Below are 26,145 nucleotides of genomic sequence, written 5' to 3' on the forward strand. Positions count from 1 at the left end.
GGAAAGGGCATAGGTAATACCACCAAGAAATCCACTGAGACAAATAGAAGTGGTAGCTGAGGGTGAAGCAAATTTCTAATAGATTGTGAAGGAGGGAAATAATGAGTACCCACCCCAGCTCCAAGTTCAAATGCAGCGACAGAGTCTACGTTTCATCCCACCCAGTCACTCTTGAACATTTCCCCTCAGGAAGAGAGGCCAACCAGAGCTACAGAGAATCTCTCTCCTGATAAGTTGACCCTCAAGGTGAAAATGGTGGACTGTGACAGGTACAGATCTGCACTGGAACTCACATCACATCCCTTCAAAAAAGGAATAACTGGGCTTCCCTGGTGGCGCAGTGGTTGAGAGTCCGCCTGCCGATGCAGGAGTTACGGGTTCGTGCCCTGGTCCGGGAAGATCCCACATGCCGCGGAGTGGCAGGGCCCGTGAGCCATGGCCGCGGAGCCTGCGCATCCAGAGCCTGTGCTCCGTCACGGGAGAGGCCACAACAGTGAGAGGCCTGCATACCACACAAACACACACACACACACACACACACACACACACACTCACAAAAATAGCAACAGTAAAATTGACAACTGAACTCTAAACATATAGAAAGGGGAAGGTAGGGAAACAATTAAACAGCCTCAAATTTGTGATGAAAAACAATTTAAAACTAGAATACACAACCAGTGAGTATCTGTTTCAAATAGGAAATAGAAATACAGATATTTTCAGACAATTGAAAACTTCGAGATCTTGTCACTAGCCTTCCAGCACAAAAATATATAGTCAAAAGTTATACATAGTCAAAAGCAAAATGATCCTTGCCTATAGCAAAAAGATGTAGGAAGGAATAAAGAGTAAATAAAAAATATATATTGGGTACATTTAAGCAAATATTGCCTGTAAAAACATGGGGACAAATATTTATCAGTATGCATAAGCATACATAAAATGAAAATACTAACACAATAATACAAGAATTGGGGTAAGGATAAGTGGCCTTAAGATTTCTAACATTCTTGCATTGTACAGAAAACAGTAAAAATATGAATTTATATTAACAAATCAACAATCGGCTGTGATCTTTAAGGCAGCACTGCCCAATAGAACTTTCTTTGATGGTGAAAATATTTTTTATCTGCAATTTCCAATATTTGGTATCCATTAGCCACGTGTAATCTGTTGTGCACTTGAAATGTGATGAATATGACTGAGGAGCTGAATTTTAATTTAATTGAATTGAATGTATGCAAATTGAATTTGATATATGTGGCTAGTGCCTACTCTATTGGATGGTGTGGCCTTAGTGTAACATTTAAAAAACTAATGAAATAATGTGTATCCTCCTGGTAGTCCGACAGATTGATTGTTAAGAAATATCTTGCTTAATATACAATAAACTTCTTAACACATAGCAAACTTTGAGATGAATAAAGTAGAAGTACCATTTTTGTTCCTTTTGCCGGATATATCTTTTCTGTTTCCTTTTCTCTTTCCTCATATTTAAGAGAATCTCTTTTATGTAGAAAATAGTTTTGATTTTCATTCCAGTCTGATATTCTAAGTCTTTTATATGGACTATTTGTCATATTATATTTAACTTAATTATTGATACAGTCAGATTTCTACCTACATATTTACTATTTTATTGTTATTTAGTCCATCTTTTGTGTTTCTTTTTGTCTCTTTTCATGCATTTGAGGAGTAATAAAATGGTTTAATGCTATAATTTTACTCTTTTGTTATTTTTTCCAGGCTTTTAATTTTTAAGCAAAATCTTAGATTTTAATGATCATTCTTAATTTATTACTGTTTACTTCTTCTTATATATTAAGAACCACTTTATTAGTGCTGTGTAGAATGTGTATTTAGACACAATTCACTCATATTTCAGTCTTCTTTTCACCTGCTGCAATTCCAACTTTCCCTCTGAGATTATTGTCTTTTTAATTTGAGAAAATCCTTCAATATTCATTTTAGTTCAGGTTTACCTGTTATGGAAAGCTCTATAAAAAGAAGATATTTGGATATTTTGCAGCGGAAAAATAATCTTAAAGGGATAGAGTAGATAAAAATTATGTTTTCCAGTGAAAAAGAAAATCATATGAAAGAATCTGAAGGTAGAAATATTCAGAAGGTATTGCTTGATGGGAGTTGTTCTAGAGAAGAAAGACCTCTACAAAATTTTAAATATAGATGAAAAAAGGGACAATATATATATGAAAAGCCATAAACTATTCTCATAATGCACTTTTTAATTTAAACTACAGAGATAGAAAACCCCATAAAGTCACTACTTATCTCCTCTCGCCTCTAAAATATTTGACTCTGAGTCTTTTCACATGTGCACATATTGGCATCCCTTGAGTCTCTGCCTCAAAGTAGACTTCTTTAGTCATTTTTGCCTCTAAACATTTGTTCTGGTTAATCTCTGTGATCCACCATATTTCTTATTCAATTTACCTGATCTATTTTCTCCTTCTAAAGAATTTGAGAAGTAATTTTATAATAAAATATATAAAAATAATTTTAGGCAATGAAATAAAGTTAGGGAAAGAAAATCATTGGTGGCAAATAGGGTGCCTTTATTCCACAGACAAAAAAGAAATTAATTCATCTTAATCCCTTCCCTTAGAGCTAAGCATCCCCCAGCCAACATACAGTCAAATGAACAAAGAATCTTGGCCAGTGAGAAGAGAAGGGGATTTTCTGGTCACGATGAGATGGCATCAAAGGCATGTCGTCATAGAATTGCTGACTTTGGAACAGGTCATTAGCTTAGTGTTTTAACAACACGGTGAGTTCACACATGAATATGAGATGAAATGAATTTTTCATCTGCAATTACAGAAAATATTATTGAATTACACATACAGAGATGAGACTTTACAAGCATGACAAAGGTGACTGTGTAGAATGTCACACCCATGGCTAAGAGTATAAAAACACCCCAGTCCGGGGGTGACATTAAACCTCAGAATCTTCTCATTGTCACTCATTGGAACTCACTACTCCTCTCAACATGTCCTACTATCCCTGCTCAGGAAACTTCTCCTCCTGCTCCCTTGGGGACCAGCTGCGCTACTCAAGCTCCTCCTGTGGCTCTTCTTACCTCGGCGACCTGGTCTACAGCACTGACCGCTGCTCTCCCCGCTCCTGCCGTCTGGGCTCCTCTCTCCGGAGTGGCTTCTATGAGCCCAGCAGGTGCTTTACATCCTGTGGGCTATCCAGTCCCTGCCAGACCTCCTGCTACCGTCCAAGGACCTCCATGGTCTACAGTCCTTGCTGCCCAACTTATGCTGGGTCTCTGGGCTCTCGGTCCAGCAGAGGCTGCTCCCTGGGCTATGGATACAGAAGCTGCTACACACGGGGCTTTGGATCCCATGGCTTCAGACCCCTGGGTTATGAAGTCTGTGCCTTCCCTTGCCTGAGCCATAGATCCAGGTTCTACCGTCCATCCTGCTTTGCCGCTAGGAGTTGCCAATCACTGTGTTACAGACCAATCTGTGGATCTGCCTTCTATTGATCAGCTTGTGGAACATTCAGATGTGAGCAATGTGTCGAACCTCTATACAGAGCTTCTATCATCTTCATGATCTTCGGGAGGATCAACTGTTCTTCACCTTTTTTCCATTCGTAAAATACTGACCAGAAAACTGTCTGCCACGTATACTGAACTTATGGTTAAGTTTATGGAATAAATTAACGGAATTAGAAAAATGAATGAAATATATTACTAAATCAATTAATGAAATTCATGTTAACAAACAATGAATTAATGTTAATGAATTAATGTGATCCTTGTTCATGCATTTTATTCACAAAATGGATAAAAACCTAAATGAATATAATCTAATAAACTCATTCAATCTGGCTTGCAAATGTGCTACTAAGTTTATTGTTAGTTTTAACTAGTTAAGCGTGTTTTTTCTTTTTTTTTTTTTTGGCTTTTGCTTTTTTTGGAGGCTGCTTTTTAGTTGACGTTTACTATACCGCTGAAAGCAAACTTTGAAAAACTAATATTGATAGGTTTGAACTAAGTTATTTGAGGGTTTCAACATTTTCTTCTTCAAAACTTCTGTTTTCTGAAATCCTTACATTGCATGCATAAACTTCACGTGAATAATAATCTCAGAAGTGGCATAGAGCACATTTTCTTCAAAGAATATGGGCCCTTGATGTTTGCTGACTGAAGGAGAAAAGCAAGCCATTTGGAAAATACAACTGAATGGGGAAAACTTTTAGGTTATATGAGAAGTTTTGTACATTAGTTTAGAGAGCTTTCTTTGATTCAGTCAACGTTGGGTGGCAGAAAACCTTATCCCTTCATCTCACTGAGTACTTTTGTATGGAATTGATTTCTTCACAGGTGTAAAGAGGAAGCCAATTATATTTGGTGAGAATTAATTAGGTTCATGAGATGTAGAGTTTCACCTTATTGGATCCAAGATCCAAATTAAACATGGCTGGAAAAAACAAGGCTTTCAAACTATCCGAAGTCACTATTTCATTCATATTGCAACACACATTTACACACTCCTCGTTTTTATGTTTTATGTAGCAATCTGACATTTTATAGGTCACATATTTCAGAAAACAGCCTATTGCTAAGTTAGGCAACATATTGATAAGTCTAAAACAAATAACAAAAAGACAGTATCTTTATACTGAGATAAAGAACAAGTTTCAAAGTATTTTCCTATTCATCATTTTTCAGATCACTATAAGAATCATGAGAAACACACATTTTATGAACTAGTTATTTTACACAGAAGGAAATGAAGACTCAAAGCCCATTAAGGGCTCGCTCTAGGTCCCAGTCTTACAATAAAACCAAATAAAACCATCTATCTATATGATAGATGAGGACTAATATAAGAAGTGAAGATGCAAGCAACATGGGAGAGAATAAGGAGAATTCTGAGAAGGTGAAATAAAATGATCAAAGCAGAGAGGTACAAAGGTACTTGTGTTCAGGAAATTATTGAAAATCAAGTTACAATTTGTATGGATTACTAATGGAAAACCAGCTAGAGAGGTATAATAGGTCTCTTTCACTTCATTGTTTTGGATATCTTGAGTTTTGGATCACATTAATCTTAGGATTCATCTTCTCTTATTCATACTGTTAAAATAGTTTTCTGCCTGCTCATTTTCATTCTATTTTCTACTTATTTAAGCATTTAAAAATACTTTATAAAATAAAGCTTTTGTCAAATGTTATGTAAAATAGTATGTCATTATATTTCCTTATTTTATATAAATATATTCATATTAAATATATAGCATAATATAAAAAATATAAAATATGTAACAAACAGTTAAATCTCTTAAATCCCCTACTACAAATAAAGTAGCAGAGCATCTGCTAGGCTTTAAGGGGTTCTGGAACAAACATACTCCCTAAGTAGAAGTACCTCTGTCGCCTATATACAAAGCTTCCTTTCGACCAGGAGCAGGAAAAGATTCTGTAGGTCTAGTCTCAGATGCAAGCAACCCTACTGGTTGGGTCAAACAATCTGGCAGACCATAGGGTGTTGGTGGCATCTGTGGTATTGAAGAAAATAAAAATAAAATAAAATAAAACTGCAATATGGAGTTTACGGCACACCTCGGTGGGAAAATTACAACGCAGGCAAATAAAGTTGTAGAACAAGGTCTTATAATCTCTACTTGAAAATTAACATATCTTTGGATAATCAGATCCTTGGAAACGACTTGGACCTGCTAGAGATACAAAATTTGACACTGGGACAAGTGATCATGCATCTGTAGCTGTCCATCGTGAGATGCGTTCTGTTGAAACTTCCAAGTCATGAAGTCGGGTGGACTCAGTAGCAATCCATTGTAAGACAGAAATAGCTCATACAGGAATGAACGCTAGCAGAACAAGAAAGCAGGCTCCATGAGCAGAAGCCCAGACCCCCATGTCACCGACCAGCATTGCACCACCACCTCTTTCTCAGATCACATGTGTGGTCACATTTGGTGCCTCAAATGACCAGCTGAACGAGGAAGGGAAAAGCCCAAGCAAGGCTTGCAGATGGATTGGCTCATGGCATGGATGCCTTTAAACACCATGATGAGAAAACAAATAGTTTCTCTATGTGTAGAATCATATGCCTAGCCCCTGGTTATCCACTTTGTAGAAAAGAGAAAAGTGGTCCCAGTTGATGATACATCTAGATTCCTGGACAGTTGCAACTGACCAGACCAGCTAGTTAAAAACCTGGAAGGGAGAATATATAATATTCAGACAATAAAATCTGGTATAGAGACATATGGATGGATATATGTATGTAGGTCCAAAGTGTCAAGATCTCTGTATTTCTTCTTAATGCCCACCAGAATGCATCTATCATGGACGAGCAACTAAAAACTCAAGTTGACAAAATGACTGTCAGTCGAGCTAGCTTGCCTTTGCCAGAAGTCCTCACAATGCTGGCAAGATGAGCATGTGAATAAGTGACCAGAGAGGCTATGAATGGGTCCAACAGCATAAGCTCCCACTTACAAATCTCATATAATGAATGCCACTACAAATGTCCAATCTCTCAGCAACGGAGGCTAATGCTAAACTCCCAGTACGGCACTATTCCTCAAGGAGACCAACCGGTCACTTGGTTGCAAGTTAACAGGGCCCCCTTGTGCCATGAACAGATCAGTGGTTCATCCTCAAACACATAGCTACCTATTCAGAGTAAGCCTCTGCTTTTTGTGCTTATCTCAGCAGCAATATTATTCAGGAGCCAATGAAAAACTTGATCCACCAGCATGGAATTCCTCACAAGGCAGCATCTAATCAGGAAATCCACTTCATAGTAGAGACACCGAGAAGTGGGATCCACAAGTTATGTCAAAAACCACAGGACCCTGTAGCTCTCTGCCGGATAGAGCATTAAATAGCCCCACTGACAGCAAAGCTGAAGTTTGCTTGGAGCATGGAAACAATGTCCTCAAAGATTGGGTCCCAAATATCCACTTACTCTCATCCCCAGTGACCCATTTAAGAACTTTATGCTTCCTATTTCTGCAACTGGAATTTCCAAGGATAGAACACCTGTTCCCAAAGATAGACTTTCTAATGGACATATCAAAGGTATCATTGAACTGCAATTATGACTGCTGGCTGAGCACTTTGAGTTCCTTGTCTCAGGTACCAGCAAGCCAAAAATAAATAAATAAATAAAAAGAGTTACCATCTAATCCAAGGGTAGATGATCCTGTTTAGTAGAAAATAGTAGGGTTACTGTTACACAGTGAGGGTAAGAAGGAGTATGTGTGGAGCTCAGTCGATCTACTTAGATGGCCCTTGAAAATCCCTGCCCAGTTGAGGATGTGATTTGTCATATGCAGTAACTGTAGCAAGAAAAGGGTATGGTTATCAGTGTTCATACCTCTTAGGAAAGGGCATAGGTAATACCACCAAGAAATCCACTGAGACAAATAGAAGTGGTAGCTGAGGGTGAAGCAAATTTCTAATAGATTGTGAAGGAGGGAAATAATGAGTACCCACCCCAGCTCCAAGTTCAAATGCAGCGACAGAGTCTACGTTTCATCCCACCCAGTCACTCTTGAACATTTCCCCTCAGGAAGAGAGGCCAACCAGAGCTACAGAGAATCTCTCTCCTGATAAGTTGACCCTCAAGGTGAAAATGGTGGACTGTGACAGGTACAGATCTGCACTGGAACTCACATCACATCCCTTCAAAAAAGGAATAACTGGGCTTCCCTGGTGGCGCAGTGGTTGAGAGTCCGCCTGCCGATGCAGGAGTTACGGGTTCGTGCCCTGGTCCGGGAAGATCCCACATGCCGCGGAGTGGCAGGGCCCGTGAGCCATGGCCGCGGAGCCTGCGCATCCAGAGCCTGTGCTCCGTCACGGGAGAGGCCACAACAGTGAGAGGCCTGCATACCACACAAACACACACACACACACACACACACACACTCACAAAAATAGCAACAGTAAAATTGACAACTGAACTCTAAACATATAGAAAGGGGAAGGTAGGGAAACAATTAAACAGCCTCAAATTTGTGATGAAAAACAATTTAAAACTAGAATACACAACCAGTGAGTATCTGTTTCAAATAGGAAATAGAAATACAGATATTTTCAGACAATTGAAAACTTCGAGATCTTGTCACTAGCCTTCCAGCACAAAAATATATAGTCAAAAGTTATACATAGTCAAAAGCAAAATGATCCTTGCCTATAGCAAAAAGATGTAGGAAGGAATAAAGAGTAAATAAAAAATATATATTGGGTACATTTAAGCAAATATTGCCTGTAAAAACATGGGGACAAATATTTATCAGTATGCATAAGCATACATAAAATGAAAATACTAACATAATAATACAAGAATTGGGGTAAGGATAAGTGGCCTTAAGATTTCTAACATTCTTGCATTGTACAGAAAACAGTAAAAATATGAATTTATATTAACAAATCAACAATCGGCTGTGATCTTTAAGGCAGCACTGCCCAATAGAACTTTCTTTGATGGTGAAAATATTTTTTATCTGCAATTTCCAATATTTGGTATCCATTAGCCACGTGTAATCTGTTGTGCACTTGAAATGTGATGAATATGACTGAGGAGCTGAATTTTAATTTAATTGAATTGAATGTATGCAAATTGAATTTGATATATGTGGCTAGTGCCTACTCTATTGGATGGTGTGGCCTTAGTGTAACATTTAAAAAACTAATGAAATAATGTGTATCCTCCTGGTAGTCCGACAGATTGATTGTTAAGAAATATCTTGCTTAATATACAATAAACTTCTTAACACATAGCAAACTTTGAGATGAATAAAGTAGAAGTACCATTTTTGTTCCTTTTGCCGGATATATCTTTTCTGTTTCCTTTTCTCTTTCCTCATATTTAAGAGAATCTCTTTTATGTAGAAAATAGTTTTGATTTTCATTCCAGTCTGATATTCTAAGTCTTTTATATGGACTATTTGTCATATTATATTTAACTTAATTATTGATACAGTCAGATTTCTACCTACATATTTACTATTTTATTGTTATTTAGTCCATCTTTTGTGTTTCTTTTTGTCTCTTTTCATGCATTTGAGGAGTAATAAAATGGTTTAATGCTATAATTTTACTCTTTTGTTATTTTTTCCAGGCTTTTAATTTTTAAGCAAAATCTTAGATTTTAATGATCATTCTTAATTTATTACTGTTTACTTCTTCTTATATATTAAGAACCACTTTATTAGTGCTGTGTAGAATGTGTATTTAGACACAATTCACTCATATTTCAGTCTTCTTTTCACCTGCTGCAATTCCAACTTTCCCTCTGAGATTATTGTCTTTTTAATTTGAGAAAATCCTTCAATATTCATTTTAGTTCAGGTTTACCTTTTATGGAAAGCTCTATAAAAAGAAGATATTTTGATATTTTACAGTGGAAAAATAATCTTAAAGGGATAGAGTAGATAAAAATTATGTTTTCCAGTGAAAAAGAAAATCATATGAAAGAATCTGAAGGTAGAAATATTCAGAAGGTATTGCTTGATGGGAGTTGTTCTAGAGAAGAAAGGCCTCTACAAAATTTTAAATATAGATGAAAAAAGGGACAATATATATATGAAAAGCCATAAACTATTCTCATACTGAACTTTTTAATTTAAACTACAGAGATAGAAAACCCCATAAAGTCACTACTTATCTCCTCTCGCCTCTAAAATATTTGACTCTGAGTCTTTTCACATGTGCACATATTGGCATCCCCTGAGTCTCTGCCTCAAAGTAGACTTCTTTAGTCATTTTTGCCTCTAAACATTTGTTCTGGTTAATCTCTGTGATCCACCATATTTCTTATTCAATTTACCTGATCTATTTTCTCCTTCTAAAGAATTTGAGAAGTAATTTTATAATAAAATATATAAAAATAATTTTAGGCAATGAAATAAAGTTAGGGAAAGAAAATCATTGGTGGCAAATAGGGTGCCTTTATTCCACAGACAAAAAAGAAATTAATTCATCTTAATCCCTTCCCTTAGAGCTAAGCATCCCCCAGCCAACATACAGTCAAATGAACAAAGAATCTTGGCCAGTGAGAAGAGAAGGGGATTTTCTGGTCACGATGAGATGGCATCAAAGGCATGTCGTCATAGAATTGCTGACTTTGGAACAGGTCATTAGCTTAGTGTTTTAACAACACGGTGAGTTCACACATGAATATGAGATGAAATGAATTTTTCATCTGCAATTACAGAAAATATTATTGAATTACACATACAGAGATGAGACTTTACAAGCATGACAAAGGTGACTGTGTAGAATGTCACACCCATGGCTAAGAGTATAAAAACACCCCAGTCCGGGGGTGACATTAAACCTCAGAATCTTCTCATTGTCACTCATTGGAACTCACTACTCCTCTCAACATGTCCTACTATCCCTGCTCAGGAAACTTCTCCTCCTGCTCCCTTGGGGACCAGCTGTGCTACTCAAGCTCCTCCTGTGGCTCTTCTTACCTCGGCGACCTGGTCTACAGCACTGACCGCTGCTCTCCCCGCTCCTGCCGTCTGGGCTCCTCTCTCCGGAGTGGCTTCTACGAGCCCAGCAGGTGCTTTACATCCTGTGGGCTATCCAGTCCCTGCCAGACCTCCTGCTACCGTCCAAGGACCTCCATGGTCTACAGTCCTTGCTGCCCAACTTATGCTGGGTCTCTGGGCTCTCGGTCCAGCAGAGGCTGCTCCCTGGGCTATGGATACAGAAGCTGCTACACACGGGGCTTTGGATCCCATGGCTTCAGACCCCTGGGTTATGAAGTCTGTGCCTTCCCTTGCCTGAGCCATAGATCCAGGTTCTACCGTCCATCCTGCTTTGCCGCTAGGAGTTGCCAATCACTGTGTTACAGACCAATCTGTGGATCTGCCTTCTATTGATCAGCTTGTGGAACATTCAGATGTGAGCAATGTGTCGAACCTCTATACAGAGCTTCTATCATCTTCATGATCTTCGGGAGGATCAACTGTTCTTCACCTTTTTTCCATTCGTAAAATACTGACCAGAAAACTGTCTGCCACGTATACTGAACTTATGGTTAAGTTTATGGAATAAATTAACGGAATTAGAAAAATGAATGAAATATATTACTAAATCAATTAATGAAATTCATGTTAACAAACAATGAATTAATGTTAATGAATTAATGTGATCCTTGTTCATGCATTTTATTCACAAAATGGATAAAAACCTAAATGAATATAATCTAATAAACTCATTCAATCTGGCTTGCAAATGTGCTACTAAGTTTATTGTTAGTTTTAACTAGTTAAGCGTGTTTTTTCTTTTTTTTTTTTTGGCTTTTGCTTTTTTTGGAGGCTGCTTTTTAGTTGACGTTTACTATACCGCTGAAAGCAAACTTTGAAAAACTAATATTGATAGGTTTGAACTAAGTTATTTGAGGGTTTCAACATTTTCTTCTTCAAAACTTCTGTTTTCTGAAATCCTTACATTGCATGCATAAACTTCACGTGAATAATAATCTCAGAAGTGGCATAGAGCACATTTTCTTCAAAGAATATGGGCCCTTGATGTTTGCTGACTGAAGGAGAAAAGCAAGCCATTTGGAAAATACAACTGAATGGGGAAAACTTTTAGGTTATATGAGAAGTTTTGTACATTAGTTTAGAGAGCTTTCTTTGATTCAGTCAACGTTGGGTGGCAGAAAACCTTATCCCTTCATCTCACTGAGTACTTTTGTATGGAATTGATTTCTTCACAGGTGTAAAGAGGAAGCCAATTATATTTGGTGAGAATTAATTAGGTTCATGAGATGTAGAGTTTCACCTTATTGGATCCAAGATCCAAATTAAACATGGCTGGAAAAAACAAGGCTTTCAAACTATCCGAAGTCACTATTTCATTCATATTGCAACACACATTTACACACTCCTCGTTTTTATGTTTTATGTAGCAATCTGACATTTTATAGGTCACATATTTCAGAAAACAGCCTATTGCTAAGTTAGGCAACATATTGATAAGTCTAAAACAAATAACAAAAAGACAGTATCTTTATACTGAGATAAAGAACAAGTTTCAAAGAATTTTCCTATTCATCATTTTTCAGATCACTATAAGAATCATGAGAAACACACATTTTATGAACTAGTTATTTTACACAGAAGGAAATGAAGACTCAAAGCCCATTAAGGGCTCGCTCTAGGTCCCAGTCTTACAATAAAACCAAATAAAACCATCTATCTATATGATAGATGAGGACTAATATAAGAAGTGAAGATGCAAGCAACATGGGAGAGAATAAGGAGAATTCTGAGAAGGTGAAATAAAATGATCAAAGCAGAGAGGTACAAAGGTACTTGTGTTCAGGAAATTATTGAAAATCAAGTTACAATTTGTATGGATTACTAATGGAAAACCAGCTAGAGAGGTATAATAGGTCTCTTTCACTTCATTGTTTTGGATATCTTGAGTTTTGGATCACATTAATCTTAGGATTCATCTTCTCTTATTCATACTGTTAAAATAGTTTTCTGCCTGCTCATTTTCATTCTATTTTCTACTTATTTAAGCATTTAAAAATACTTTATAAAATAAAGCTTTTGTCAAATGTTATGTAAAATAGTATGTCATTATATTTCCTTATTTTATATAAATATATTCATATTAAATATATAGCATAATATAAAAAATATAAAATATGTAACAAACAGTTAAATCTCTTAAATCCCCTACTACAAATAAAGTAGCAGAGCATCTGCTAGGCTTTAAGGGGTTCTGGAACAAACATACTCCCTAAGTAGAAGTACCTCTGTCGCCTATATACAAAGCTTCCTTTCGACCAGGAGCAGGAAAAGATTCTGTAGGTCTAGTCTCAGATGCAAGCAACCCTACTGGTTGGGTCAAACAATCTGGCAGACCATAGGGTGTTGGTGGCATCTGTGGTATTGAAGAAAATAAAAATAAAATAAAATAAAACTGCAATATGGAGTTTACGGCACACCTCGGTGGGAAAATTACAACGCAGGCAAATAAAGTTGTAGAACAAGGTCTTATAATCTCTACTTGAAAATTAACATATCTTTGGATAATCAGATCCTTGGAAACGACTTGGACCTGCTAGAGATACAAAATTTGACACTGGGACAAGTGATCATGCATCTGTAGCTGTCCATCGTGAGATGCGTTCTGTTGAAACTTCCAAGTCATGAAGTCGGGTGGACTCAGTAGCAATCCATTGTAAGACAGAAATAGCTCATACAGGAATGAACGCTAGCAGAACAAGAAAGCAGGCTCCATGAGCAGAAGTCCAGACCCCCATGTCACCGACCAGCATTGCACCACCACCTCTTTCTCAGATCACATGTGTGGTCACATTTGGTGCCTCAAATGACCAGCTGAACGAAGAAGGGAAAAGCCCAAGCAAGGCTTGCAGATGGATTGGCTCATGGCATGGATGCCTTTAAACACCATGATGAGAAAACAAATAGTTTCTCTATGTGTAGAATCATATGCCTAGCCCCTGGTTATCCACTTTGTAGAAAAGAGAAAAGTGGTCCCAGTTGATGATACATCTAGATTCCTGGACAGTTGCAACTGACCAGACCAGCTAGTTAAAAACCTGGAAGGGAGAATATATAATATTCAGACAATAAAATCTGGTATAGAGACATATGGATGGATATATGTATGTAGGTCCAAAGTGTCAAGATCTCTGTATTTCTTCTTAATGCCCACCAGAATGCATCTATCATGGACGAGCAACTAAAAACTCAAGTTGACAAAATGACTGTCAGTCGAGCTAGCTTGCCTTTGCCAGAAGTCCTCACAATGCTGGCAAGATGAGCATGTGAATAAGTGACCAGAGAGGCTATGAATGGGTCCAACAGCATAAGCTCCCACTTACAAATCTCATATAATGAATGCCACTACAAATGTCCAATCTCTCAGCAACGGAGGCTAATGCTAAACTCCCAGTACGGCACTATTCCTCAAGGAGACCAACCGGTCACTTGGTTGCAAGTTAACAGGGCCCCCTTGTGCCATGAACAGATCAGTGGTTCATCCTCAAACACATAGCTACCTATTCAGAGTAAGCCTCTGCTTTTTGTGCTTATCTCAGCAGCAATATTATTCAGGAGCCAATGAAAAACTTGATCCACCAGCATGGAATTCCTCACAAGGCAGCATCTAATCAGGAAATCCACTTCATAGTAGAGACACCGAGAAGTGGGATCCACAAGTTATGTCAAAAACCACAGGACCCTGTAGCTCTCTGCCGGATAGAGCATTAAATAGCCCCACTGACAGCAAAGCTGAAGTTTGCTTGGAGCATGGAAACAATGTCCTCAAAGATTGGGTCCCAAATATCCACTTACTCTCATCCCCAGTGACCCATTTAAGAACTTTATGCTTCCTATTTCTGCAACTGGAATTTCCAAGGATAGAACACCTGTTCCCAAAGATAGACTTTCTAATGGACATATCAAAGGTATCATTGAACTGCAATTATGACTGCTGGCTGAGCACTTTGAGTTCCTTGTCTCAGGTACCAGCAAGCCAAAAATAAATAAATAAATAAAAAGAGTTACCATCTAATCCAAGGGTAGATGATCCTGTTTAGTAGAAAATAGTAGGGTTACTGTTACACAGTGAGGGTAAGAAGGAGTATGTGTGGAGCTCAGTCGATCTACTTAGATGGCCCTTGAAAATCCCTGCCCAGTTGAGGATGTGATTTGTCATATGCAGTAACTGTAGCAAGAAAAGGGTATGGTTATCAGTGTTCATACCTCTTAGGAAAGGGCATAGGTAATACCACCAAGAAATCCACTGAGACAAATAGAAGTGGTAGCTGAGGGTGAAGCAAATTTCTAATAGATTGTGAAGGAGGGAAATAATGAGTACCCACCCCAGCTCCAAGTTCAAATGCAGCGACAGAGTCTACGTTTCATCCCACCCAGTCACTCTTGAACATTTCCCCTCAGGAAGAGAGGCCAACCAGAGCTACAGAGAATCTCTCTCCTGATAAGTTGACCCTCAAGGTGAAAATGGTGGACTGTGACAGGTACAGATCTGCACTGGAACTCACATCACATCCCTTCAAAAAAGGAATAACTGGGCTTCCCTGGTGGCGCAGTGGTTGAGAGTCCGCCTGCCGATGCAGGAGTTACGGGTTCGTGCCCTGGTCCGGGAAGATCCCACATGCCGCGGAGTGGCAGGGCCCGTGAGCCATGGCCGCGGAGCCTGCGCATCCAGAGCCTGTGCTCCGTCACGGGAGAGGCCACAACAGTGAGAGGCCTGCATACCACACAAACACACACACACACACACACACACACTCACAAAAATAGCAACAGTAAAATTGACAACTGAACTCTAAACATATAGAAAGGGGAAGGTAGGGAAACAATTAAACAGCCTCAAATTTGTGATGAAAAACAATTTAAAACTAGAATACACAACCAGTGAGTATCTGTTTCAAATAGGAAATAGAAATACAGATATTTTCAGACAATTGAAAACTTCGAGATCTTGTCACTAGCCTTCCAGCACAAAAATATATAGTCAAAAGTTATACATAGTCAAAAGCAAAATGATCCTTGCCTATAGCAAAAAGATGTAGGAAGGAATAAAGAGTAAATAAAAAATATATATTGGGTACATTTAAGCAAATATTGCCTGTAAAAACATGGGGACAAATATTTATCAGTATGCATAAGCATACATAAAATGAAAATACTAACACAATAATACAAGAATTGGGGTAAGGATAAGTGGCCTTAAGATTTCTAACATTCTTGCATTGTACAGAAAACAGTAAAAATATGAATTTATATTAACAAATCAACAATCGGCTGTGATCTTTAAGGCAGCACTGCCCAATAGAACTTTCTTTGATGGTGAAAATATTTTTTATCTGCAATTTCCAATATTTGGTATCCATTAGCCACGTGTAATCTGTTGTGCACTTGAAATGTGATGAATATGACTGAGGAGCTGAATTTTAATTTAATTGAATTGAATGTATGCAAATTGAATTTGATATATGTGGCTAGTGCCTACTCTATTGGATGGTGTGGCCTTAGTGTAACATTTAAAAAACTAATGAAATAATGTGTATCCTCCTGGTAGTCCGACAGATTGATTGTTAAGAAATATCTTGCTTAATATACAATAAACTTCTTAACACATAGCAAACTTTGAGATGAATAAAGTAGAAGTACCATTTTTGTTCCTTTTGCCGGATATATCTTTTCTGTTTCCTTTTCTCTTTCCTCATATTTAAGAGAATCTCTTTTATGTAGAAAATAGTTTTGATTTTCATTCCAGTCTGATATTCTAAGTCTTTTATATGGACTATTTGTCATATTATATTTAACTTAATTATTGATACAGTCAGATTTCTACCTACATATTTACTATTTTATTGTTATTTAGTCCATCTTTTGTGTTTCTTTTTGTCTCTTTTCATGCATTTGAGGAGTAATAAAATGGTTTAATGCTATAATTTTACTCTTTTGTTATTTTTTCCAGGCTTTTAATTTTTAAGCAAAATCTTAGATTTTAATGATCATTCTTAATTTATTACTGTTTACTTCTTCTTATATATTAAGAACCACTTTATTAGTGCTGTGTAGAATGTGTATTTAGACACAATTCACTCATATTTCAGTCTTCTTTTCACCTGCTGCAATTCCAACTTTCCCTCTGAGATTATTGTCTTTTTAATTTGAGAAAATCCTTCAATATTCATTTTAGTTCAGGTTTACCTGTTATGGAAAGCTCTATAAAAAGAAGATATTTGGATATTTTGCAGCGGAAAAATAATCTTAAAGGGATAGAGTAGATAAAAATTATGTTTTCCAGTGAAAAAGAAAATCATATGAAAGAATCTGAAGGTAGAAATGCTCAGAAGGTATTGCTTGATGGGAGTTGTTCTAGAGAAGAAAGACCTCTACAAAATTTTAAATATAGATGAAAAAAGGGACAATATATATATGAAAAGCCATAAACTATTCTCATAATGCACTTTTTAATTTAAACTACAGAGATAGAAAACCCCATAAAGTCACTACTTATCTCCTCTCGCCTCTAAAATATTTGACTCTGAGTCTTTTCACATGTGCACATATTGGCATCCCTTGAGTCTCTGCTTCAAAGTAGACTTCTTTAGTCATTTTTGCTTCTAAACATTTGTTCTGGTTTATCTCTGTGATCCACCATATTTCTTATTCAATTTACCTGATCTATTTTCTCTTTCTAAAGAATTTGAGAAGTAATTTTATAATAAAATATATAAAAATAATTTTAGGCAGTGAAATAAAGTTAGGGAAAGAAAATCATTGGTGGCAAATAGGGTGTCTTTATTCCACAGACAAAAAAAAATAACTCATCTTAATCCCTTCCCTTAGAGCTAAGCATCCCCCAGCCAACATACAGTCAAATGAACAAAGAATCTTGGCCAGTGAGAAGAGAAGGGGATTTTCTGGTCATGATGAGATGGCATCAAAGGCATGTCGTCATAGAATTTCTGACTTTGGAACAGGTCATTAGCTTAGTGTTTTAACAACACAGTGACTTCACACATGAATATGAGATGAAATGAATTTTTCATCTGCAATTACAGAAAATATTATTGAATTACACATGCAGAGATGAGACTTTACAAGCGTGACAAAGGTGACTGTGTAGAATGTCACACCCATGGCTAAGAGTATAAAAACACCCCAGTCCAGGGGGTGACATTAAACCTCAGAATCTTCTCATTGTCACTCATTGGAACTCACTACTCCTCTCAACATGTCCTACTATCCCTGCTCAGGCAACATCTCCTCCTGCTCCCTTGGGGACCAGCTGCGCTACTCAAGCTCCTCCTGTGGCTCTTCTTACCTCGGCGACATGGTCTACAGCACTGACCGCTGCTCTCCCCGCTCCTGCCATCTGGGCTCCTCTCTCCGGAGTGGCTTCTACGAGCCCAGCAGGTGCTTTACATCCTGTGAGCTATCCAGTCCCTGCCAGACCTCCTGCTACCGTCCATGGACATCCATGATCTACAGTCCTTGCTGCCCAACTTATGCTGGGTCTCTGGGCTCTCGGTCCAGCAGAGGCTGCTCCCTGGGCTATGGATCCAGAAGCTGCTACACACTGGGCTTTGGATCCTATGGCTTCAGACCCCTGGGTTATGAAGTCTATGCCTTCCCTTTGCTGAGCTATAGATCCAGGTTGTGCCGTCCATCCTGCTTTGCCGCTAGGAGTTGCCAATCACTGTGTTACACACCAATCTGTGGATCTGCCTTCTATTGATCAGCTTGTGGAACATTCAGATGTGAGCAATGTGTCCAACCTCTATACAGAGCTTCTATCATCTTCAGAATCTTCGGGAGGATCAGCTGTTCTTCACCTTTTTTCCATTCATAAAATACTGACCAAAAAACTGTCTGGCACGTATACTGAACTTATGATTAAGTTTATGGAATAAATTAACGGAATTAGAAAAATGAATGAAATATATTACTAAATCAATTAATGAAATTCATGTTAACAAACAATGAATTAATGTTAATGAATTAATGTGATCCTTGTTCATCCATTTTATTCACAAAATGGATAAAAACCTAAATGAATATAATCTAATAAACTCATTCAATCTGGCTTGCAAATGTGCTACTAAGTTTGTTAGCTTTAACTAGTTAAGCGTGTTTTTTCTTTTTTTTTTTTTTTTGGCTTTTGCTTTTTTTGGAGGCTGCTTTTGAGTTAACGTTTACTATACCTCTGAAAGCAAACTTTGAAAAACTAATATTGATAGGTTTGAACTAAGTTATTTGAGGGTTTCAACATTTTCTTCTTCAAAACTTCTGTTTTCTGAAATCCTTACATTGCATGCATAAACTTCACGTGAATAATAACCTCAGGAGTGGCATAGAGCACATTTTCTTCAAAGAATATTGGGCCTTGATGTTTGCTGACTGAAGGAGAAAAGTAAGCAGTTTGGAAAATACAACTGAATGGGGAAAAATTTTAGGTTATATGAGAAATTTTGTACATTAGTTTAGCGAGCCTTCTTTGATTCAGTCAACGTTGGGTAGCAGAAAACCTTATCCCTTCATCTCACTGAGTACCTTTGTATGGAATTGATTTCTTCACAGGTGTAAAGAGGAAGCCAATTATATTTGGTGAGAATTAATTAGGTTCATGAGATGTAGAGTTTCACCTTATTGGATCCAAGATCCAAATTAAACCTGTTTGGGAAAAAAACAGGCTTTCAAACCATCCGAAGTCACTATTTCATTCATATTGCAACACACATTTACACACTCCTCGTTTTTATGTTTTATGTAGCCAATCTGACATTTTATACGTCACATATTTCAGAAAACAGCCTAGTGCTAAGTTAGGCAACATGTTGATAAGTCTAAAACAAATAACAAAAAGACAGTATCTTTATACTGAGATAAAGAACAAGTTTCAAAGTATTTTCCTATTCATCATCTTTCAGATCGCTATAAGAATCATGAGAAACACACATTTTATGAACTAGTTATTTTACACAGAAGGAAATGAAGACTCAAAGCCCATTAAGGGCTCGCTCTAGGTCCCAGTCTTACAATAAAACCAAATAAAACCATCTATCTATATGATAGATGAGGACTAATATAAGAAGTGAAGACGCAAGCAACATGGGAGAGAATAAGGAGGATTCTGAGAAGGTGAAATAAAATGATCAAAGCAGAGAGGTACAAAGGTACTTGTGTTCAGGAAATTATTGAAAATCAAGTTACAATTTGTATGGATTACTAATGGAAAACCAGCTAGAGAGGTATAATAGGTCTCTTTCACTTCATTGTTTTGGATATCTTGAGTTTTGGATCACATTAATCTTAGGATTCATCTTCTCTTATTCATACTGTTAAAATAGTTTTCTGCCTGCTCATTTTCATTCTATTTTCTACTTATTTAAGCATTTAAAAATACTTTATAAAATAAAGCTTTTGTCAAATGTTATGTAAAATAGTATGTCATTATATTTCCTTATTTTATATAAATATATTCATATTAAATATATAGCATAATATAAAAAATATAAAATATGTAACAAACAGTTAAATCTCTTAAATCCCCTACTACAAATAAAGTAACAGAGCATCTGGTAGGCTTTACGGGGTTCTGGAACAAACATACTCCCTAAGTAGAAGTACCTCTCTGGCATATATACAAAGCTTCCTTTCGACCAGGAGCAGGAAAAGATTCTGTAGGTCTAGTCTCAGATGCAAGCAACCCTACTGGTTGGGTCAAACAACCTGGCAGACCATAGGGTGTTGGTGGCATCTGTGGTATTGAAGAAAATAAAATAAAACTGCAATATGGAGTTTACGGCACACCTCGGTGGGAAAATTACAACGCAGGCAAATAAAGCTGTAGAACAAGGTCTTATAATCTGTAGTTGAAAATTAACATATCTTTGGATAATCAAATCCTTGGAAACGACTTGGACCTGCTAGAGATACAAAATTTGACACTGGGACAAGTGATCATGCATCTGTAGCTGTCCATCGTGAGATGCGTTCTGTTGAAACTTCCAAGTCATGAAGTCAGGTGGACTCAGTAGCAATCCATTGTAAGACAGAAATAGCTCATACAGGAATGAACGCTAGCAGAACAAGAAAGCAGGCTCCATGAGCAGAAGCCCAGACCCCCATGTCACCGACCAGCATTGCACCACCACCTCTTTCTCAGATCACATGTGTGGTCACATTTGGTGCCTCAAATGACCAGCTGAATGAGGAAGGGAAAAGCCCAAGCAAGGCTTGCAGATGGATTGGCTCATTGCATGGATGCATTTAAACACCATGATGAGAAAAAATAGTTTCTCTATGTGTAGAATCATATGTGTAGCACCTGGTTTTCCGCTTTGTATAGAAGAGAAAAGTGGTCCCAGTTGATGATACATCTAGATTCCTGGAGAGTTGCAATTGACCAGACTAGCTAGTTAAAAACCTGGAAGGGAGAATATATAATATTCAGACAATAAAATCTGGTATAGAGACATATGGATGGATATATGTATGTAGGTCCAAAGTGTCAAGATCTCTGTATTTCTTCTTAATGCCCACCAGAATGCATCTATCATGGAAGAGCAACTAAAAACTCAAGTTGACAAAATGACTGTCTGTCGAGCTAGATTGCCTTAGCCGGTAATCCTCACAATGCTGGCAAGATGAGCATGTGAATAAGTGACCAGAGAGGCTATGAATGGGTCCAACAGCATCAGCTCCCACTTACAAATCTTATATAATAATGCCACTACAAATGTCCAATCTCTCAGCAACGGAGGCTAATGTTAAACTCCCAGTACGGCACTATTCCTCAAGGAGACCAACCGGTCACTTGGTTGCAAGTTAACATGGCCCCCTTGTGCCATGAACAGATCAGTGGTTCATCCTCAAACACATAGCTACCTATGCAGCGTTAGCCTCTGATTTTTGTGCTTATCTCAGCAGCAATATTATTCAGCAGCTAATGAAAAACTTGATCCACCAGCATGGAATTCCTCACAAGGCAGCATCTAATCAGGAAATCCACTTCATAGTAGAGACACCGAGAAGTGGGATCCACAAGTTATGTCAAAAGCCACAGGACCCTGAAGCTCTCTGCCTGATAGTTCATTAATTAGCCCCTCTGACCGCACAGCTGAAGTTTGCTTGGAGGATGGAAGCAATGTCCTCAAAGATTGGGTCCCAAATATCCACTTACTCTCATCCCCAATGACCCATTTAAGAACTTTGTGCTTCCTATTTCTGCAAGTGGAATTTCCAAGGATAGAACACCTTTTATCAAAGACAGACTTTCTAGTGGACATATCAAGGGTCTCATTGAACTACAATTATGACTGCTGTCTGAGCACTGTGAGTTCCTTGTTTCAGGTACCAGCAAAAAAAAAAAAAAAAAATTACCATCTAATCCAAGGGTAGATGATCCTGTTTAGAGAAATTAGTAGGGTTACTGTTACAGCATGAGGGTAAGAGGGTGTATGTGTGGATCTCATTCGATCTACTTGGATGGCCCTTGAAAATTCCTGCCCAGTTGAAGATTTGATTTGTCATATGCAGTAACTATAGCAAGAAAAGTTTATGGTTATCAGTGTTCATACTTCTTAGGAAAGGACATAGGTAATACCACCAAGAAATCCACTGAGGCAAATACCACCAAGAAATCCACTGAGACAAATAGAAGTTGTAGCTGAGGGTGAAGCAAATTTCTAATGGATTGTGAAGGAGGGAAATAATGAGTACCCACCTTTGCTCCAACTTCAAATGCAGTGACAGAGTCTGTGTTTCTTCCCACCCAGTCACTCTTGAACATTTCCCCTCAGGAAGAGAGGCCAACCAGAGCTATGGAGAATCTCTCTCCTAGTAAGTTGACCCTCAAGTTGAAAATGGTGTTCTGTGACAGGTACAGATCTGCACTGGAAATCACATCACATCACTTGAAAAAAGGAATATCTGGGCTTCCCTGGTGGTGCAGTGGTTGAGAAACCGCCTGCCGATGCAGGGAACTCAGTTTCGTGCCCCGGTCCAGGAAGATCCCACATGCTGCAGAGCGGTTGGGCCCATGAGCCATGGCCCCTGAGCCTGTGCTTCCGGAGCCTGTGCTACGCAACGGGATGTGCCACAACTGTGAGAAGCCCGCGTATTGCAAAAAAAAAAAAAAAAAAAAAAAAAAAAGTAAAAGAAAAAACAAACAAAAGGAATAACTATCCAGATGTGACAAGTGAGGTTAGCTGACAGCCTTTCTCTGTCGGCTTCTTTTTAATCTGCCTCGGATTTCAAGCCAAGGTCAGGTTTTTCTCATGGCAGCTCCTTGTCAATGACTGAACCAGGTGATAGAATGGCTTTTTTTCTTTCACAAGTGTTACTCTCTTAGAAACTTTTTGTTCTTCCATTCCTGTTTCAGTGCCTGCTTTCTGGAAAATCCAACTAGGAAATATTCTCTTCTTTCTTGAAATTTAATGTTTCCTGTTAAGATTATTTTCCTTCATCCTTAAGAATTTCTGTGTTTATTTCAGTGCATATTTATCTGATATAATTAGCCCACTGGAAATTAGCACTCAGCTATTATATTATACAACAGAAAAAATAAAATGGAGAACAGGGGTGACAAAGGGAAAATATTTTATATTTTTGAAAGAAATTACAGAAAAGGAACTGACTTTGAAAAATGCACAAAAATCACTCATAATATGAGCAGAGAAAAGCCTGAGTTGTTCTAGGATGCAGAATCCAGGTTCTTTTAAAAGTTTTATGAGGTAATTAAAATATATGAAAATAGGGCTTCCCTGGTGGTGCAGTGGTTGAGAGTCCGCCTACCGATGCAGGGGACACGGGTTCATGTCCCGGTCCGGGAGGATCCCACATGCCACAGAGCGGCTGGGCCTGTGAGCCATGGCCGCTGAGCCTGCGCGTCCGGAGCCTGTGCTCCACAATGGGAGAGGCCACAACTGGGAGAGGCCCGCGTAATGCAATATATATATATGTATATATATATACATATATATATATAAATTATATTCATTTTTTTATTATTAATTAATTTATTTATTTCTGGCTGTGTTGGGTCTTCGGTTCTGTGCGAGGGCTTTCTCTAGTTGTGGCAAGCGGGGGCCACTCTTCATCGTGGTGTGTGGGCCTCTCACTATCGCGGCCTCTCTTGTTGCAGAGCACAGGCTCCAGATGCGCAGGCTCAGTAATTGTGGCTCACGGACCCAGTTGCTCCACGGCATGCAGGGTCTTCCCAGACCAGGGCGTGAACCCACGTCCCCTGCATTAGCAGGCAGTCTCCCAACCACTGTGCCACCAGGGAAGCCCTACATTCATTTCTGAAGTGTTTTTTCTGGCATTTAGATCCATAGTCTCAAAGCAAGTAGAAGAGATATCTGAAATCCCTGTCTCTTCATCCCTTTTCCCAGTTTCTTAAACTACCATCATTATCCCCACTCCCTCTTCACATGCCCCAAATCAGTTTCTTCCTGTGGTTCCATCCCAATTCAGTCTTCTGGAGTCACTTTGTGTTTAAACGTTTGCCTGGTTCCTTTCTGTTTCTAGCCATTTCTCATTATGTGTTATTTTTCTTTCCTCCATTGGATATGAGGAGCACAGTATAATAATATGTGATAGATGGAAAATAAATTTGAAGAATGTGAATCAGTAGTGACAAGTAGAATCAATCATTAGAAGCATTCTTATAAAAAACAAAGTTATGCCACTGATCACTTGACATGGTAGAAAAGTGACAGAAGAAATCCCAGAGCAAAGCAGGAGTAGATATACATGGAGTCATGGCCAGGAAGTAAAAAATGGGTTTTCCTGGCCTTAATAGGATGAAGATAACTGATAAATTGTCCTAGAATTTCTGTATAGGAATGGTCATTGGCTTTTTGTTATAATAAATCATGGCACCAGTAAATACAATAGGTAGGAAACTAGTCAACTGCAATTACAGAGATGATTAATGAATTACACACATGCAGAAGAGGAGTGAAAAACTTGAAAGGATTGCACCAGTACTGTGCTGAACCATTGACAAGAGTATATAATTACCCAGTCCACAAGATGACCTTAGACCTCAGAATATTCTCAGTGTAATTCTGCTGAACTCATATCTCCCATCACCATGTCCTACAATTGCTGCTCTGGAAACTTCTCCTCCCACTCCCTTGGGGGTTACCAGTGCTAACCAGGCTTCTCCTGTGGCTCCTTCTAACCCAGCAACCTAGTCTACAACACTGACCTCTGCTCTCCCAACACCTACCAGCTGGACTCCTCTTTCTACAGTCAGGAGACCTGCTGTGAGCCCACCAGGTGCCAGACGTCCTGTGTGGTGTCCAGTCACTGCCAGACATCCTGCTACCACCCAAGGACCCCCACACTCTGCTGGAAAACTTACCCTGGGTCTCTGGGCTTTAGGTTCAGCAGCTGCAACTCCCTGAGCTGTGGATCTGGAAACTGCTACTCATTGGGCTGTGGATCCAATGGCTTTAGACCCAGGGTTCTCTCTGTTAGTAGCTTTCCTCCATTCCATTTGTAACATTGCTGGGCCTTCTCCATTGGATATGAGATCTCTGCATTAATATTTAATACTTGGAAATTAATTTTGGAGAAAAAAATGAATAGTCACAAGTAGTTTCAATCTTTAGAAGGCTTTTTAGAAGGCCAAAGCTATGCCTCTAACCAAATAAGAAAGAAAGATGGTACCATTTTGACCTCCACCCTTAGAAAGAATGCATACCCCAGCAAAGCCAAACTCAGATACACATGCAGCATATTCCAGGAATGAGGGACATTCTTGGCTGTGATGGGATGGTCATTAATATAAAACGGTCATAACATTTGTGACATGACTAGTTTATTGGCTTTGTGTTGTAACCAAAACTATTACAGCACCCATAAATACAATGTGTAGGAAACTATGCAGCTGTAATTACAGAAATGATGATTGAGGTAATATTATGCAAATGAGGGAGCAGACATGTAGGAATGGTGATCTTGTAGCTGTAAACACCTATTTCTGAGAGTATATAAATGCCACAGAATATTCTCAGTCTAATGCCACAGAATACTGTCAGTCTAATTCAGCTGATCTCACATCCCCTGTCAACATGACCTACAACTGCTGCTCTGGAAACTTCTCCTCCAGCTCCCTTGGGAGTCATCTGCACTACCCAGGCTCCTTCTACTCCAGCAACCTGGTCTATAGCACTGACCTCTACTCTCCCAGCACCTGCCAGCTGGGCTCCTCTCTCTACAGGAGGTGTCAGGAGACCTGCTATGAGCCCACAATGTGCCAGGCATTCAGTGTGGTGTCCCGTCCTTTCCAGACATCCTGCTACTGTCTGAGGACCTCCATTCTCTACCATCCCTGCTAGACAATATATGCTAGGTCTCTGGGCTTTAGGTCCAGCAGAGGCTGCTCATCCTGAGCTCTGGACCCAGAAGCTGCTACTCACTGGGCTGTGGATCTAGTGGCTTCAGACACCTGGGTTATAGAGTCCGGGGCTCTCCTACCTTGGGCTATGGATCCAGATTCTGCCACCCAACCTATTTTGATTTTCGGCCTATCTGTGGATCTGTCTTCTAAAGATCAATTTATTGAATGTCCAGATCTTT

General features: G+C 38.6%; 3 protein-coding genes and 1 pseudogene across 4 annotated transcripts in view; all 4 read left to right on the top strand.

Moving 5' to 3' along the window:
* Window positions 1-3,013: 3,013 nt before the first annotated feature.
* Window positions 3,014-4,571, top strand: LOC309806978 (keratin-associated protein 13-1-like; the record flags this gene model as incomplete). The annotated part of the gene is made up of 1 exon (XM_082626095.1): window positions 3,014-4,571. One exon carries the CDS (start codon window positions 3,014-3,016, stop codon window positions 3,515-3,517), a length of 504 nt encoding a protein of 167 aa, XP_082482221.1. The 3' UTR covers window positions 3,518-4,571.
* Window positions 4,572-10,401: 5,830 nt separating this feature from the next.
* Window positions 10,402-11,030, top strand: LOC309806981 (keratin-associated protein 13-1-like; the record flags this gene model as incomplete). The annotated part of the gene is made up of 1 exon (XM_082626098.1): window positions 10,402-11,030. The coding sequence occupies one exon, from the start codon at window positions 10,402-10,404 to the stop codon at window positions 10,903-10,905; it is 504 nt and encodes a 167-aa protein (XP_082482224.1). The 3' UTR covers window positions 10,906-11,030.
* A 6,755-nt stretch (window positions 11,031-17,785) lies between these two features.
* LOC309806985 (keratin-associated protein 13-1-like) lies at window positions 17,786-18,289 on the top strand (the record flags this gene model as incomplete). Its single annotated transcript, XM_082626102.1, has 1 exon — window positions 17,786-18,289. One exon carries the CDS (start codon window positions 17,786-17,788, stop codon window positions 18,287-18,289), a length of 504 nt encoding a protein of 167 aa, XP_082482228.1.
* A 7,348-nt stretch (window positions 18,290-25,637) lies between these two features.
* The window catches only part of LOC309806024 (keratin-associated protein 13-1-like), a 29,432-nt pseudogene continuing 28,924 nt past the window's right edge, over window positions 25,638-26,145 (top strand). The window contains exon 1 of the transcript in view: window positions 25,638-25,869. The product of the transcript in view is annotated as a keratin-associated protein 13-1-like (transcript). The remainder of the gene's footprint in view (window positions 25,870-26,145) is intronic.

The sequence above is a fragment of the Mesoplodon mirus genome (genome assembly GCF_964341445.2).
Source record: "Mesoplodon mirus genome assembly, chromosome: 6".
Lineage (NCBI taxonomy): Eukaryota > Metazoa > Chordata > Mammalia > Artiodactyla > Ziphiidae > Mesoplodon > Mesoplodon mirus.